Source organism: Athene cunicularia (genome assembly GCF_003259725.1).
Source record: "Athene cunicularia isolate RWA chromosome 1 unlocalized genomic scaffold, athCun1 chr1_part1, whole genome shotgun sequence".
Lineage (NCBI taxonomy): Eukaryota > Metazoa > Chordata > Aves > Strigiformes > Strigidae > Athene > Athene cunicularia.
This window is the reverse complement of record NW_020799091.1, coordinates 127,578,572-127,593,037: the sequence shown is the minus strand read 5'-3', so window position 1 is coordinate 127,593,037 and position 14,466 is coordinate 127,578,572. Positions and strand designations below refer to the sequence as shown.

The 14,466-nt window shown below is 42.3% G+C and overlaps 1 protein-coding gene across 4 annotated transcripts; it reads right to left on the bottom strand.

Annotated features, from left to right (window-relative positions):
* Positions 1-11,122: 11,122 nt before the first annotated feature.
* LOC113482252 (epidermal differentiation-specific protein-like) lies at positions 11,123-14,453 on the bottom strand. 4 transcript variants are annotated; one of them, XM_026852734.1, is made up of 2 exons: positions 12,362-12,582; positions 11,123-12,163 (listed from the first exon to the last, which is right to left on the bottom strand). In XM_026852734.1, exons 1-2 carry the CDS (start codon positions 12,429-12,431, stop codon positions 11,589-11,591), a joined length of 645 nt encoding a protein of 214 aa, XP_026708535.1. In that variant the 5' UTR covers positions 12,432-12,582; the 3' UTR covers positions 11,123-11,588. The 4 variants fall into 4 exon arrangements, 2 of the variants coding, with proteins under 2 accessions (XP_026708535.1, XP_026708543.1); XR_003398808.1 differs by lacking the exon at positions 12,362-12,582 and adding an exon at positions 13,018-14,453 and having other exon boundaries at positions 12,112-12,163; XR_003398809.1 differs by lacking the exon at positions 12,362-12,582 and adding an exon at positions 13,369-14,453 and having other exon boundaries at positions 12,130-12,163.
* Between the last annotated feature and the right edge of the window lie 13 nt (positions 14,454-14,466).

Genomic DNA, 14,466 nt, shown 5'->3' with positions numbered 1-14,466 from the left:
GCGCTACAATGGACTGTTAAAAACCACATTGAAAGCACTGGGAGGTGGCACCTTCAAAGTCTGGGACATGCATCTAGCAAAGGCCACCTGGCTAGTCAACACAAGAGGATCTGCCAGTCGAGCTGGCCCGGCTCAGTCGAGACCTCCATGTGCTGTAGATGGGGATAAAGTCCCTGTGGTGCGCATGAGGAACATATTGGGAAAAATGGTCTGGTTTAGTCCTGCGCCAGGCAAAGGCAAAGGCAAACCCATCCACGGGATTGCTTTTGCCCAAGGACCTGGGTGCACCTGGTGGGTGATGCAGGACAATGGAGAGGTCCGATGCGTACCACAGGGGGACTTGATTCTGGGTGAGAACATGCTGTAAATTATGCTGCGCCTGTGTAAATTATTACTTTGTTATTGTTAACTGCTAAATGGCAGCTGGAAATGACACAGATGGTATAGAATAAAGGGGTGGATTATGTCCTGGTTCAGCTAGGATAGAGTGAAGTTTTCCCCAGCAGAGAGAGAGGGGGAAGGGATCTCCAGCCAGGTTATTCATACCGTGCTGACGTCAGGTCCAGGGGCGGAGCCTTTTTACTTCTTCTTCTGGTTTTGGTTTTTGCCATACACGTGGCGGGTTTGCTCCTTGACCATTTTGCGGTATTTCTCTGTATATCGTTTGTCTTGTTCACTGTTATTGCTGTTTATTGTTGTTACCATTGATACTGTTGTTATTCAGATTGTTCTATCACTCTGTTGTATTAAATTTCTTGTTATTTTAGCCGGGGTCTGTGTCTCACTTCCAGCCCGACCGGTGCAGGTGGGGGAGGGGCAACGGCAACGTGCTCTCAGATCCCGCAAGGCTTAAACCAGCACATGCCTAAAGAACCTTCATACACACTCCATGTGTGATAAATCCTCAGAGTGTCCTAATTTCTTAATATAAAAAAAATTAATTATTCTGTTAAATTTGTGTACTTTTGTATTTTTGTACTTTTTCTGTTGTCTTTAAGGCATGTAAGACTACATGCCTGCAGTTTTATATAGTAGTCAAAGTTACTGAGAGGAACAGATTAGATAGCATTCATGCTTTTTTATTAAATGGTTATTTTACAAAAGCTGTTTTATAGCAGCCATTTTTACAGATACTAGCTCCTCTGCTAATTCAAGATTATCTTCTAAAAATAATGTTTCATATCTTTCAAGATTTTTCCAATCATTTTGCTTAGGAAATGCTAGGTTTTCCTCAGTTTTTCCAGAAATTTTTTTTTTTTTTTTTGTAACTAGGCTTTAGTTCTGAATTTGGAAATTCAATGGATTTAGTTATCAACAGATAGCTACATCTGTACTGTATCTGTCATTCTACCATTTCCTCAGGGAGGAAGACGTGCAACAGTCTGTACAGGAATGAACAGAGAAAGCTCATGAAGTGTTTTGTCAGCATCTGTCATACGGTTTCACCTTTTTTACAGCTGAGGTCTCTCAAAGTTTTGATGCCCTAGGTAAGTTAATCTGAATGGTCCTCAGGGTGTGCAAAAGATAGTCCAGTTCAAACAATTCTTTTGTTTAACATATTTTTGTAAGATGAACCATAGAGGACTGTATCACACATTGTTTGAGCAAACAGGGAATGATTTTGACCCCTCCTTGAAGAGACTGCAGATCACATGTGGACTATAGAGAGCTGCCCTATCATTGGTCCCTAACAATGTTAATTTCATTAAGGATGAGGTATAGGGGCTATGCTGGTATGCAATAGGTATCTTGCAGGAACAATACCAATAGTGCCCCTCTTCTGTAAACATCTGAAGTCTGAACTGTCTGGAGGCGTAGAAGACTTGCATGAGATGCATTTAAAGGTTAATGCTATTTTCTGATCCAAAATTATTGCAAAGCAAAGTAGCTTGCACATGAAGTGGACTGACATTACAGCACAAGGATCCCAGCACAGGAATATGTAAGCCTGCTTCTGGAAGTGGTCAGCTAAAACCTGGTTGGGAACCACAGCTTTAGAAAGCAAAGACTTTGAGGGAAGTATGTAAATGAAGCCCAATACTTTGTAAAATGCTGACTGCAAGTTGCAGCCATAGTGACCTGGCTAATGGACTGGACCGTGGGGCACCTAAAGTGTATATAACAGATGCTTGCTAAACCTAAGGATTTCTTCAGTTAAGTGAACTATCAGTGTTACACAGAAGCTAAGGCAGTTTTGTGGGGCACTGATGGCCTGGGTGGAAGCTCCCTGGATTGTTCTTTGTAGAAATTTTTCCTTAGAGGGGGAGCACCATCTGCAGTTACAACTAGAAAAGCTAAAAGACATTCCAATGGCATTTTCTTTTAATCTTCTCAATGAGATTTTTCAATCCAGAGATTCTGGAGGAACAGCTAAAAGGCAGCTGGTTACATGGAATAGGTCAGAGGTAAATGTAGAATATGCCAGTTGCTCCAAATGACCTCCTTAGTTTGACATTAAATGTGAGCATATTCCTGGGATTTAAGAGAGGAGGCTACAACAGGAACTGATTGTATACCACACTGTACAGGAAAACCCTCCCTTGGGGAAGCACATACTTGATGTCAAATGCATGATTGTCTACACTTCAATGCGAGAAGCTGAACACTCATGTACTTGAACCTGCCTTGGGAAAACCAGGGCTTTGGCTGTTTATCTCACCTTATAGATGTGCATGCTTACAGCAGATTTATTAGCTACTATGTTACAGAAATATCTCTCCCCCTCCCTCTTTCTTCATAGCTTCACAGGAAAAACATCCAAGTGTCACCCCCCACCCCCACAAAATGTCTTCTGAATTTTTGACCCATTTAGGGTAAGAAATATGTCTGGGACACAACAGAGTTACTATCTACAATTTAATTCCTGGTCAAGCCCTACTTTTGGAATTCCTGAAAAATTGTCGATCAGGGAAAGGAAATGTACTCTGAGTGTTGTGAAAAGATCAGAGAAAATAGTAGTTGCATCGGCTCATAACAAACTTTTCTGCCTCGCCTGAAATGTTACCACATTTTTATTTTCATACAGTAGCTTTATTAATACTTGACTGCATGGAACAATTAATTGTTTAAAATATTTGAGATCTAACAGGCATACACTGTTTCTTTCCTTTGTTTGTCCCTTTCCTTATCATCAATGATGGCAACTTCTAAGTGAAATTTCACCATAGGGTCACCAGTCAGGAGAGCAGTCTGCTGCTAACCAAAGAAAAACATAACCAAGATGGCAGATTGGTTCTGTTAGGAGGTGAAATTGCAAGAGGAGTCTAGTATTTCAGTGATGTTATCTCATGTACTTTGAACATTGAGGTTGCTCAGCCATCCTTGGTTTCATAATGATTTCAACCACTTGCCCTCTCATACTAGCAGAGTTGAGGCACACATGTAAGTTCTTCAGAGTGTGCTGTGAGGAAACATAAAAGCATCCTGACCACCTAACTCCAACTTTTATGTAGTCTCTGAGCAGAGGATTCTCTTGTTTCAGCTCTTTTCCATCCAACTTACTCCTTTTTTAGACTCATTTTGAAGATCAGCTGTTGCACTCATTATTGCTGTAAAGGTTTTACCCTATCCCAAGATTATGGAGAAATTAAATAATTCTAGTTGTCTCTGAGTTGTGTCTTTCTCACTGCAACCTGGTGGTGGAAAAGAAGTTGAACATACTCTAATCATGCAATTGTGTATTGGAGAAGGCCAGCTGCATACTGCACAGCACAAGGACAGGAGTAGACAGCAGAGTAAGAGAAGCGTGTATTCCCATCTTCTCTCCACTGTAAGGCCATATCTGGAATACTGCATCTATTTCAGATGCCCCATTAGAAAAGAAATCTGAACAAAGTGGCGAGACCCCCATACAGGCCACTGCATGGCACTGGAACATGCCATGTACCGGAGAGGCTGAGGGAACCTGGTTCTGTTCAGCCTGGAGAAATCAAGGCTGATTGTTCTCAGAAGTGCACAGCAAAAGGACAACTGGCAACAGGGAGACTCAGACTGAAAATAAGGAAAAAATTCTCACCTCAAGGGTTGTTCAGGGAGGCCAGAGAAGCTAGGGAATATCCACCCTTAGAGTTGTTCAGAAATGGTCTGCAGAAGGCCCTCAGTAACCTGATCATGTTTGGAGATAGCTCTGCTGTGAACAAAGACTTGGACTAGAGAGGTCCCTTCTAGCCTAAATCTTTCTGTCAGTAATTCTAATAAAGATTAAAAAGCCTTAGTCACTCTGTGGCAAATTTGATCATTTGTTCAATTTTAATAAAAACGTTTCACCACCATTTCAAGTACAGTAACTTGGGGATTACTGTTTTCAACTTTATAAAGTCCATTTCCCCATTGTCAGTCTTCCCTCCCAGTTGTTCCACAGGCTCTCACTTGTTATCTTATCAAATGTAATCCACAAGGCTCCATTTAAGGGTCAAAGTCCATCTCCACCTTTCCTTTCTCCTCCTATTACTGAGAAATCCTTCAAGAATCCTTTGCTAGATTTTTTGACCTGACACTTTCACATTAATTTTTTTATTAACTCCTTCAGGCTAAATAGACTTAGCTTGGTCAACTATTCCTTAAAGACATATTCCTGTTTTTAAAAACTCCTCAATATTTTTTTCTGCAGTGTTCTTCAGACATATACATCCTCTTTAGAAAGCAAAAATAATGTGAAAACAAGAATTCCTAAGAGAAGAGGAGGTGCGCTGGACTGGCATTTGGTAGCTCAATCAGGAAATAAATTAAGAGGAACAATGGCCAGGGGGTTTTTACAGGAGTTGGAAAAGCGTTTGTGTTGAAAAGGGAGCCCAGTGATGTCTGGGAGCAAATTTCTTATAAGCTAAAATGCTTGACTGAAGACTGAACGAATAATTATGTCTAAATGGGATTGGGAGAAGTAGTCATGATCCATCTTAGTTTACAAGCTTTGATATACAGACATTAGTACCTAAAACTAGAGATTTTGCAAGTGCTTGTTATAAAGCTAGGGGAGAGAAACCCATGTTAAAGAGGAAAGTTTGTTACTGTAGAACTATGAAGATGTTTTCTTCAAGGGACCGAGGTAGCAGGAAGTGTTGGGTAAGTGACCACCACTGTGTCAGTGCGTGAGAAAAAGAGAACAGTGGCTGCGGGAAGATAGAGGCAGCGAGCCTCACCACAGATAACACTCCTTCAGCTGGGCACCGAAGCCACAGGAAGACAGAACCGTTCTCAGATGCATGACATGGTAATGCAAGAGAGGAGGTGCAACCAGAAGGCCTAGCAGCTGCCTCCTCAGGGGCAGAGACTGTAAGGCAGTCCCAGGTGTTTGGGAATTAAGTATTGTGTGTTACCTTATTATCTACCATTTTTGACTTCTCTCTTCTTCCATTGATAATAATACAGCTCGCTAAGTCAAACATTTCATGCCTGTAAGCACAGGAAATAAGCTACCTGACTACAAGAAAGCTTTGTTGACTTTTTCCAGGTTTCTGGGTAAGGTCTTGTGCTCACAGTAACGCCTTCAAAATTTTACCTGGACCTTGCTGGTCTTGGCAGAAGGGTTACATTTACAAGTGGCATGAGAAGGAAACAAAACATGTAAAAGAGCCCATGTAGATTACAGGAAACAGCTGAAGCTATGCATAGCAAACCAATAAACAGGTATTTGCAGAGTTTCTTTATTTGAATATATGTGATTGTCTCCTGTCTTTACCCAATTGGTATAAATACAGTGGATAATTATACAGAATAAATGCAAGTGACAGAAATCCCTATCACCCTCCCTCTGCCCCTCCCTCCTCTAAATGTTTTCAACACTTGCTTAGACGCAGTGAGAGTAGTTACAGACTTTTTGCAGGTAAATTAAAGCTTTCTGAAGTTAAAAATAGCCAGTTTCTGATATCCATGAAGAAAAATAAATCCCTTCAACTGAGTTTTGCCAGGTTAATAGTACATAACTCATTTGGTCATTTGTATCTTCTCCTACTAAAAGGAGAAATAAGCCCAAAAGACTAATTAAGTACAATTTCTTTTCCCATCAAAAGCAAAAAGATTAACTGAATGCTTATATGTTACACCCTAAAATGCTGTATTACAAGAAACTTCAAGTCATAGTGTCAGAAACTAGGAAATTAAATCAACAAGGATGTTCTTGCATTTTCATTTCTTTCTATTGTACATATGAAGCCATTCCATAATCTTCTATTCCTGCCTCAGGTGCTATCCACTCTATGCATAATAAGCAGCTATAGAAGCATTATTCTTGTATCCTTTAATACCACAACCATAAGCCGTCTAGCCTTAGCTGTAACAATGCTTTATCAGAGGGTAAAGGGTCTTGGGTCTACACAGCCCTACACCTTAGTATATGGTAGATTTCCTCCTCAGTCACCCATGGATAGCATAAAATGTCAGATGTTCATTTTGCTGGTACTTGTAACTGTAGACTCTTCTTGCTGATATACAGAATTTCTAAGTGTATTGCTAGCTTGCTAAAACAGAACTACTGTAAATGTGAAAAGAGCAATACGAAACTAAGATAACCTGACCTGAAACCAGACCAAAGTTCACTGTATTGCTAAATTTACACATCATAGAATCACAGAATGGTTTGGGCTGGAAGGGACCTTTAAAGATCATCTAGTCCAACTGCACTGCCATGGACAGAGACATCTTTCAATAAACCAGGTTGCTCAAAGACCCATCCAATCCAGCCTTGAAAACTTCTAGGACATCCTGCTCCAGTGTCTCACCACCCTTATCTTGAAAAATTATTCTGTATCTGAATCTACCCTCTTTTAGTTTAAAAGGCCCTAGTAAAAAGTCTCACTCCATCCTTCTTGTAAGCCCCCTTTATATATCGAAAGGCCACAATAAGGTCTCCCTGGAGCCTCTCTTCTCCAGGCTGAACAACACCAACTGTCTCAGCCTTTCTTCACAGGAGAGATGTTCCAGCTCTGTGACCATTTTGTGATCTCATCTGGACCTGCTCTAACAGGTCCATTTCTTGTACTGGGGACTCAGGAGCTGGATGCACTACTCCAGGTTGGGTCTTACGAGAGCAGAGTGGACAAGCAGAATCACTTCCCTAGACCTGCTGACTACACTTTATGCAGCCCAGAGTGCAGCTGGCTTTCTGGACTGCAAGGGCACACTGCCAGCTCATATCCAGTTTTTCATCCACCAATATCCCAAAGTTCTGCTCCTCAAGGCTGCTCTCAATCCATTCATTCCTCAGCCTGTATTGATCCTGGGGATTGGCCTGACAGGTGCAGGACCTTACACTTGGCCTTGTTGAACTTGATGAGGTTCATATGGACCCACACCTGAAGCTTGCCGAGGTCCCTCTGGGTGGTCCCTTCCCTCAAGTGTATCAGCTGCACTACCCAGCTTGGGGTCATCTGCAAATTTGATGAGGGTGCACTCGATCCCTACCTGTCTGTGTCACTGAAGATATTTAATAGTATTGCTTCCAGTATGGATCCTTCAGGGATGCCATTCATTACAGGTTTCCACTGATCATGATAAGGCCTGTCATGTATTCACATGTACATGGCAGCAAGAGAGTTAACGTGTCAGTAGCATAGCACTAATGTTGTAAAAGAAGGTGTTCCCTCAAGGGAGAACAGATCTATCAAGATTGCTTATCTTTTACCATAGAATTGCACTTAACCATGACTTTTTCAGTTAGGGTGTTTCAGCAGGCGGGTGTGTTAATAATTAAAGATATCAAACTACTTCCTGCTTGTTACCTCTTTCTGTATTTGTATGCATTACATGCTAACTTAGCCAAGATACCCTTGCCTCTGTCCTCCACTGTCATCTTGATCTCCTAAGGAAACAGATCCCACTGTGGTACTTCAACATTCAGCACTTGTTCCCAGGAAACAGTGAATTTCCAGTGTCTTCCTGTCACTTGCACCTCCTGAAAGATGGTGCTGTGGATGGCTGCAAGTCTGTGAATCCATCTTATGCATCATGGGCATTTCCATGAGCAGATGTGCTGTATGCAGGGTTCCCTGCTGAAGTTCATCAGCCTCCTTTTTTGCTCTGTACACTTGTTGGTCCCTAATGCTGTTAGCATTTCCTGCTGTCAGTTCCTGAGTCACTACAGGAGGAGAGGGAGCATAAAACGACAAGTAGACACCTGCCTTGCTGTCAGTGCTCATCTCTTAAACATGCAGGAGATTTTCCTCTGCTATATCTGTTTGTTGTGATTCCCTGTGGGGAAGAGCCTGACTGGTAGGCTGTGGCTTCACTGATACCAAAAGGGAGTTTGTTCCCAGCCTTTTCAAAGGTTTTTGACTTGGGTTTGCTGCCTCATTTATTACTCTGTCTGATGTATGAGGTCTGGTAGGGCACATAAACAACAGTTCATTCCATGTCCTGATGCTGATAAGGACACACTGTGCTGCATTCTCCTTGGGCCTGAGTATCACTGCAATGGGAACTGACACAGCAGCTCTAGATTGGTAAACAGCTTCATTCCCCACCGATCCCGCTGCTCTGGAAGGACAGCTCCCAGCAGCCACCACTTAAGCAGCTTTAGCTGTCTGAGTGCCTTTGCCCATGCGACACAGACATCATACACATGCCAGGAGTTTGGGGGGTTCAGGATGAGTCTGTGCTGAGCTCTAGAGCTGACAGTGTTTAGCTAGGACAACTGCAACCAAGGAATCTGTGGGACTGTGTAAACAGGACGAGGGCTTTGGGACTGTACAAAAAACAAAGACAAGTTTGCTCCAAAAAGGGGAATTCCTTAGAGGAATAATGCTACTATTTTCATTGTGATCTCTACAGATCACTGAAGAAAGGTCACTCATTACTGCTTTTGTCAGCTTCATGCTTTGCGATTTTTGAGATTTGATTGACAAGGTTGGAGAATCTCATTTAAGCTTTGCAATAGTATTGCTATGATGAAACCAAAGTCAAATAAGGCACTGCCAAGAAACCACAGCAGCACAAAAGGGAGGAATGTCCTGACAAAGAAAACCAAGAAGAAATTACAGGAAGGATCAGCAAACTGAATTGAAGGTGGGGTAGCTGTGTTGCTGTGTAAAGAGATGTGTTTGAAGATGCCTATGGAAAAAAAAAGAAGTTGCTAAAGCCCTGCTTCCTACAGCGGGTTTTCAGTGATGGATACATAGAGTAAAAGCTGCTGTAATGTCAATCATTGGGAGTACCAGAACTGGATGAAACAAGCTGGACAGAAAGCAACACTAAAAGTTTGCAAGTGCACAAACAGCAAGTTTGAGAATTTTGTATCTGAAAAAGAAGCTTGGGTTTCCCCAAGTGACTGTTAAATCATTCATCCAAGAAAAGAGATTAAGATGTGAAGCAGAAGATCCTGTCTTCTTGTTTTGTTCCACACCTCTGATTGTGGGCAGCCTGGGTGATAGAGCTGCTGCCACAGGTTTTTAGAGTCGCTCATCTGCACAGCTGATCCAAAGGAGGTGCATCACAGCCCTGACACAGTGGAACAAAGGGTGTCAATCATCTGCCTGGAGTTATGGCCTTGTAGTTTCTTCCATTATAATATACAGGCTACAGGTGACAGTCTCCTAACTGGTATTATTGTACTCTCTAAAAGCATCTAAAGATTTTAAGCAGGGTTATGACATACCCACTGACACAACTGCTACAGCCCACTTTAGAACATGCCGGTGCTTGCCTTCCCCCTCCCAATATGCTGACTTCTCTATTTGGGCACAGCTGGCTTGATGGGGAGAGTACTCAGTGGTTCCAAGTTCTTTTGGTCTAGAGGAGGAAGAATGCTCTGTGTTCTTTGAACTGAATTTTGAAACCCACTTTAAAATAAAAAGAGCAAGGAAACCTGAAATTGGCTGCAAAGCAGTAAGAAGTGTCCCAAAACACATGGAGCCTGAGCTGTCGCCGTTGCATCTGACCACACAAGCCCCGCAGAGCAGCACAAGCGGCTGACATGTCGGCATAGCCTGCGGTGTTTGTTCCAAAATGGGAACAACATGAGCACAGCACAGAGCTAGAGGAAGGTTGCAATGTGGAGTTGCGTGACGCGGCTGGAAGAGTGCAGGTGCCGTTAGAGAGCAGCAACGCAGAGCTGCAACTGGCGCTCTCCAGGTAAACTTGTACATGGCAAAACAGTTCTTGAAACAGCCAGATATCCCATAACTGTGAGAGGCCTGGCATGTCTCATATCCCAAGTGCAATTCATTTGAAATTGGCTCTGCCATGTAGCTTTTGATGCGCTGCTTTGGAGGTAAAGAGTAAATACAGCATCGCAATCCTGCAGGAACGCTGAACGGTGGGTCATTCTCCAGGCTGCTCTGTGACTTGCAGAACTCTGAACTACAGAAGCTCCAGCAACCCAAGCTGCAACCTTTGCCACTTCTTGCAGCTTCCATCCTCATCCTCCATTTCCCTCTGCGCCCTACATAGGATCTAGGTTTTGGCCTGTGATGCCCATGAACTTGATAAAGGACAAGGAAGGGCCCACTAGGATTCCTCACATTCCTGTAGTGCTGATATCCCCTGGCACTACTGGGTGTGTTGGAGGTCCCTGAGGTGCCTGAGCTAGCACTTGAGTCTGGTCTGTGGTAGGACATACCACGTGGTGACGCCTGGGGCTGTTACAACAGCAAAACACCATTACGATGTGGAATTACAATGGAGGTAACTCTAGAGGAAGGGGTTTTTTCCATTCTGATTGAAACACACTGATTTCAAAATGATACCTCATCTCCTACTGAGATAACAAAGGTTTAAAAATATCAGAGAGGTTTTCCTCTTGTGATCAACCAACCAATCAATTCAAGTTCATCAAAACTCTCTGGTTGATTACATAATTTAGGGCAGTATGAGACTGTATCATTAGTATGACCAATGCCTTGAGATACAACCAGTCTTGTGACAATTAGGTAAAGTCTCCAGGTGAGAGTTTGGCCAGGACCACAGCAACACTTGGCATGCTTAGAAAGACTTTTAAGCACGTTTGAGTCAAGCCTGAACCCAGTGTTCCTGACAAGGGAGAACGGAAGGAGATAAAACCTTTCAGGGGAGATGCATGAAAAATGTTTACAAGGGACTGCGCAGACCACTCTTTGAATGCATAGAGATATCTCATGAAAGAGCAATATTTATCTATATTAAACCATAAAGAACACATAAAAGACACCCACTGTTGCTTTCACTAGCTTCTTTAATGGCAATAACACAAGATGGAGTACAGAAAATGGCAGAGGCCATGGTAAAGGCAGAGCATTCTACAACAAATTACAAAGTAAGCGCTGCTGGTTCTATATCACATTTGGTTGATGCATCTAGTAACAGAAGCAACATGCAATGCGTTTACGTTATATAGTGCAGGACATCCCAATGCCCACTGCAGGTGCAGTGGGTTACACACTCTTAGCTTTGAGACTCTTTCATCTGACCCAATATGATAGTTCTTGCGCTCGTGGGGATTATGGGGAGGGAGGACAGAGAAAGGCAAGATCTGCAGAGCAGCATGAAAGAGAGTTCTCCCCAGTGTTTCTGAGGAAAAAACACAAGAGTAGAAAAAATCAATACAAGCATAGACAGAGATCTAGGTCTCACATATTTCTTGCTGGGGCTGCATCTTCCCTCAGTGTTGCAGGATTTGCAGCCTAACAGCTTTTCCCAGGAAGAAGGGGACGCAGAAATGAAAGCTTGTCATTGAAGTTGATCGCACTGTAAGCTGGAAGGTGTTCATGCTCTCGTGCAATGTAACGAAAACCACTTCCATCACTGTGTTCACACAACAGCCAGACACCTCTCTGGACTTTGTGAGAAGATATGATGTCATTGTCATATCCTCTAGCCAGATTGGTTGGTTCTGTTATCACCCTGGCCCTCCCTTGATAATGGGCATGTTCATAGAGAGTGATCTGAGGATTGTGCAGATTTTCAGTGATCACCTGCAGAGAAGTGATCTTATCATTCATCTCTTCACCAACAAAGCCATATTCTCCCTCCTCAAACACCAGTAACTGTCCTCTGTAGTTCTCATGCTCATAAGCCACCCAAGGCTGGCCAAATACTTTCACTGAGGAGATACAGTCATTCCAATCCACACCTTTTAGACTGGAAATGTCACCAGTGAATTCTTTGGAGTAACCCTGGAAGTTGGCATGCTCATAAATGATGATTTTTCCCATCTCAGTAGGACTGCAGTAGTTTGGGTTTCTTGCTGTATAACAGCCTGCAGAGAAGGAAAAGAATCAATGCCTGTAAGAAGCCTTTTGTACCAGACACAAAAAATTGGAGAGGAGGAGATAAAAAAGGAAAAAATGAAAGTAAAACATTTTTAGCGGAGGATAAATAGAGCAGCAGCTGGAAAAGAATGAGGACATGACATGGAAATTTGTATTTGAAGAAAAAGGTATCATGAGATATGTACATCTAAACGCTCCACTTTTATTTAGTTGTGTATCTTGGTTTATGTAGATGTGTGAGGGACATCTGAGCATTTAGCTTAACATCTTACTGGTATATCCTGAATAATAAAAAAGTAAAACATATAACTGGTGATAAATCTTTCAGTTGATAATTGACACTACATTTAAGAATTATTTTGGAAACTGGCATTCACTGTTTGGACTAGATTTTGTGATCCACGTAGTGCTACAAGTAAAGAAGTAGTGAGACATTCAATTAACATTTAAATGAAAGTGCATTTTGTACTGTAAATAGGAAAAAAAACTCTATACTGTTAAGGCCAGAACTGAACTTTTAGACTCACTGAAATCCTTATTTCTCTTTTTCTATGAACTTCTATTGAAATCAAGAGATTCTTGTTCCTGACATAAGCTGAGAAGCCATCAAGTTCAAAGCATCAGCTCTTTGAGTCAGACTAAATTTCAGGCAGAAAACGTCTTTTTGCAGCACTGCTACATATCTAATGACACACAGTCGTTGGGAATCAGACAAAGAACCACAGTATTTATTAGCAACAGCTACAGGAACAGAAACAAGCGGCCAGTTAATAGAGCAGCTCCCTTTCTAAATTACAGAACAGTCATCGAAGCAAAGTTTTAGGTGTCTGGGCAAGTATACCTGAGGGAAAGAAGCAGTTACTCTAGTTGATTCTGGGAAGGGATGGGAGAAGATCAGATCTGCCCAAGAAAGATTAAAAGTCAGACTCAAATTGCAAGACCTCAGCAACATAATTGACATTTTAAAAAATTGCACTATGTGATTAAAAATATTCAAGCACTTTTTCACAGCTATAATTAAATAATTTATGGAGGCTGTGGCTACCTGAACTTTAATTTGTTGGTTGATTGAGCACTAGTATAATGACCTTCTGCCTCCAGAAAAAGAAAGAAGAATAAGCCAGTTAATTGTGCTGACACAACATAAAGATCCTATGCCCAAGATTAACTGGTGAAATACTCTCACTGTCACCTCCTGAAATTTTGCAGCAATGGCTCTCTTCACCCTCTCGCTGTGGAAGGTGTGTTTATCCTGCAGATGTCTTCTGATCACCTGAAGGACGGGGTAAGTTCCTGCGAACACAGACATCAGACCCTCACATACATGTTGCAGCTTTCATCCCAACCCTTAAACCTCCTTCTCTTCAATTGCATTTCACAGCAGCTGCCCAGGAAGCCACTGGAAGTTTTCATGCAAAAAGCGTGAGTCTCACCTGGATGTCAGCTCCTCGGATGGGGAGAGGCAACAGCACTTCCTTCAGTCCGGTGCTGCTGTCTGGGAGAGGCAGCTCACGTGCCTACATTTATAGCTTTCACAGAAGTCTTGGGAAACACCCCAATCAGCAGAACCGAGAAGTGGCAGATATTACAGAAATCACAAATCATTATTTTCTTTTGGTTTTGGTCTCCCTATAACCAGCCACCTCGTTGCTCTGGTTCAAAAGTCCATTGAAGTGCAAGCATGTTGATAAAACTTAGAGCTTTGATTCTTGTTTATCTTTATTTTCCAGAAGCCAGATGAATCTAATAAAAGCACATTGGAGTATTTTGTGACATGTGGGCTGTAGAACGTTTTTCTTGCTGCAGTCTACATTGTGCTTACCTGTGAAGCACATCTAATACACAACACTAGTTTTCCAAAGGGTTTTGATGTGAGATATCCAGGTGACAAAGGTGGCATTTAATTAGCTTCTTTTAAAATTCACTTTCCTCTTCTCACCTACGTAGCCATTTGGCCAGCCACAGGGATGGTAGCGCAGGGCAAGGAGGCTCTGGCAGAGCTGCAGTGGCAATAACGTTTACTCTGTAATACATTTTCAGACACGTTAATTGGCTAGCATGCCAGCCAGCTTTACTACAGTGGGAGAAAACAATGGGATTTTTGTTAGTTCCAGAGCCATCCAAATACCCACAGCAGTAAAAAGAAGAGACTTCCTTTAAAAGCTGATTTGGCCTTAGCCATCTCCCACTTTTGAAATTACACAACAGTCTAATGAATGCTAACAACTGTGCAAAACAATGAAGGAGCTGCACTGCCAGCGAAAGCAAACGAGCAACTTTAGCAAGAGCG

What these genes read in the sequence shown, in the direction of transcription:
- LOC113482252 (XM_026852734.1), bottom strand. Translation starts at nt 12,431, where the DNA reads ATGCTCAGATGTCCCTCACACATCTACATAAACCAAGATACACAACTA. An exon ending in TAAAAGTGGAGCGTTTAGAT is followed by an intron (nt 12,164 to 12,361) that starts GTACATATCTCA and finishes CCTTCTCTGCAG; the next exon opens with GCTGTTATACAGCAAGAAAC.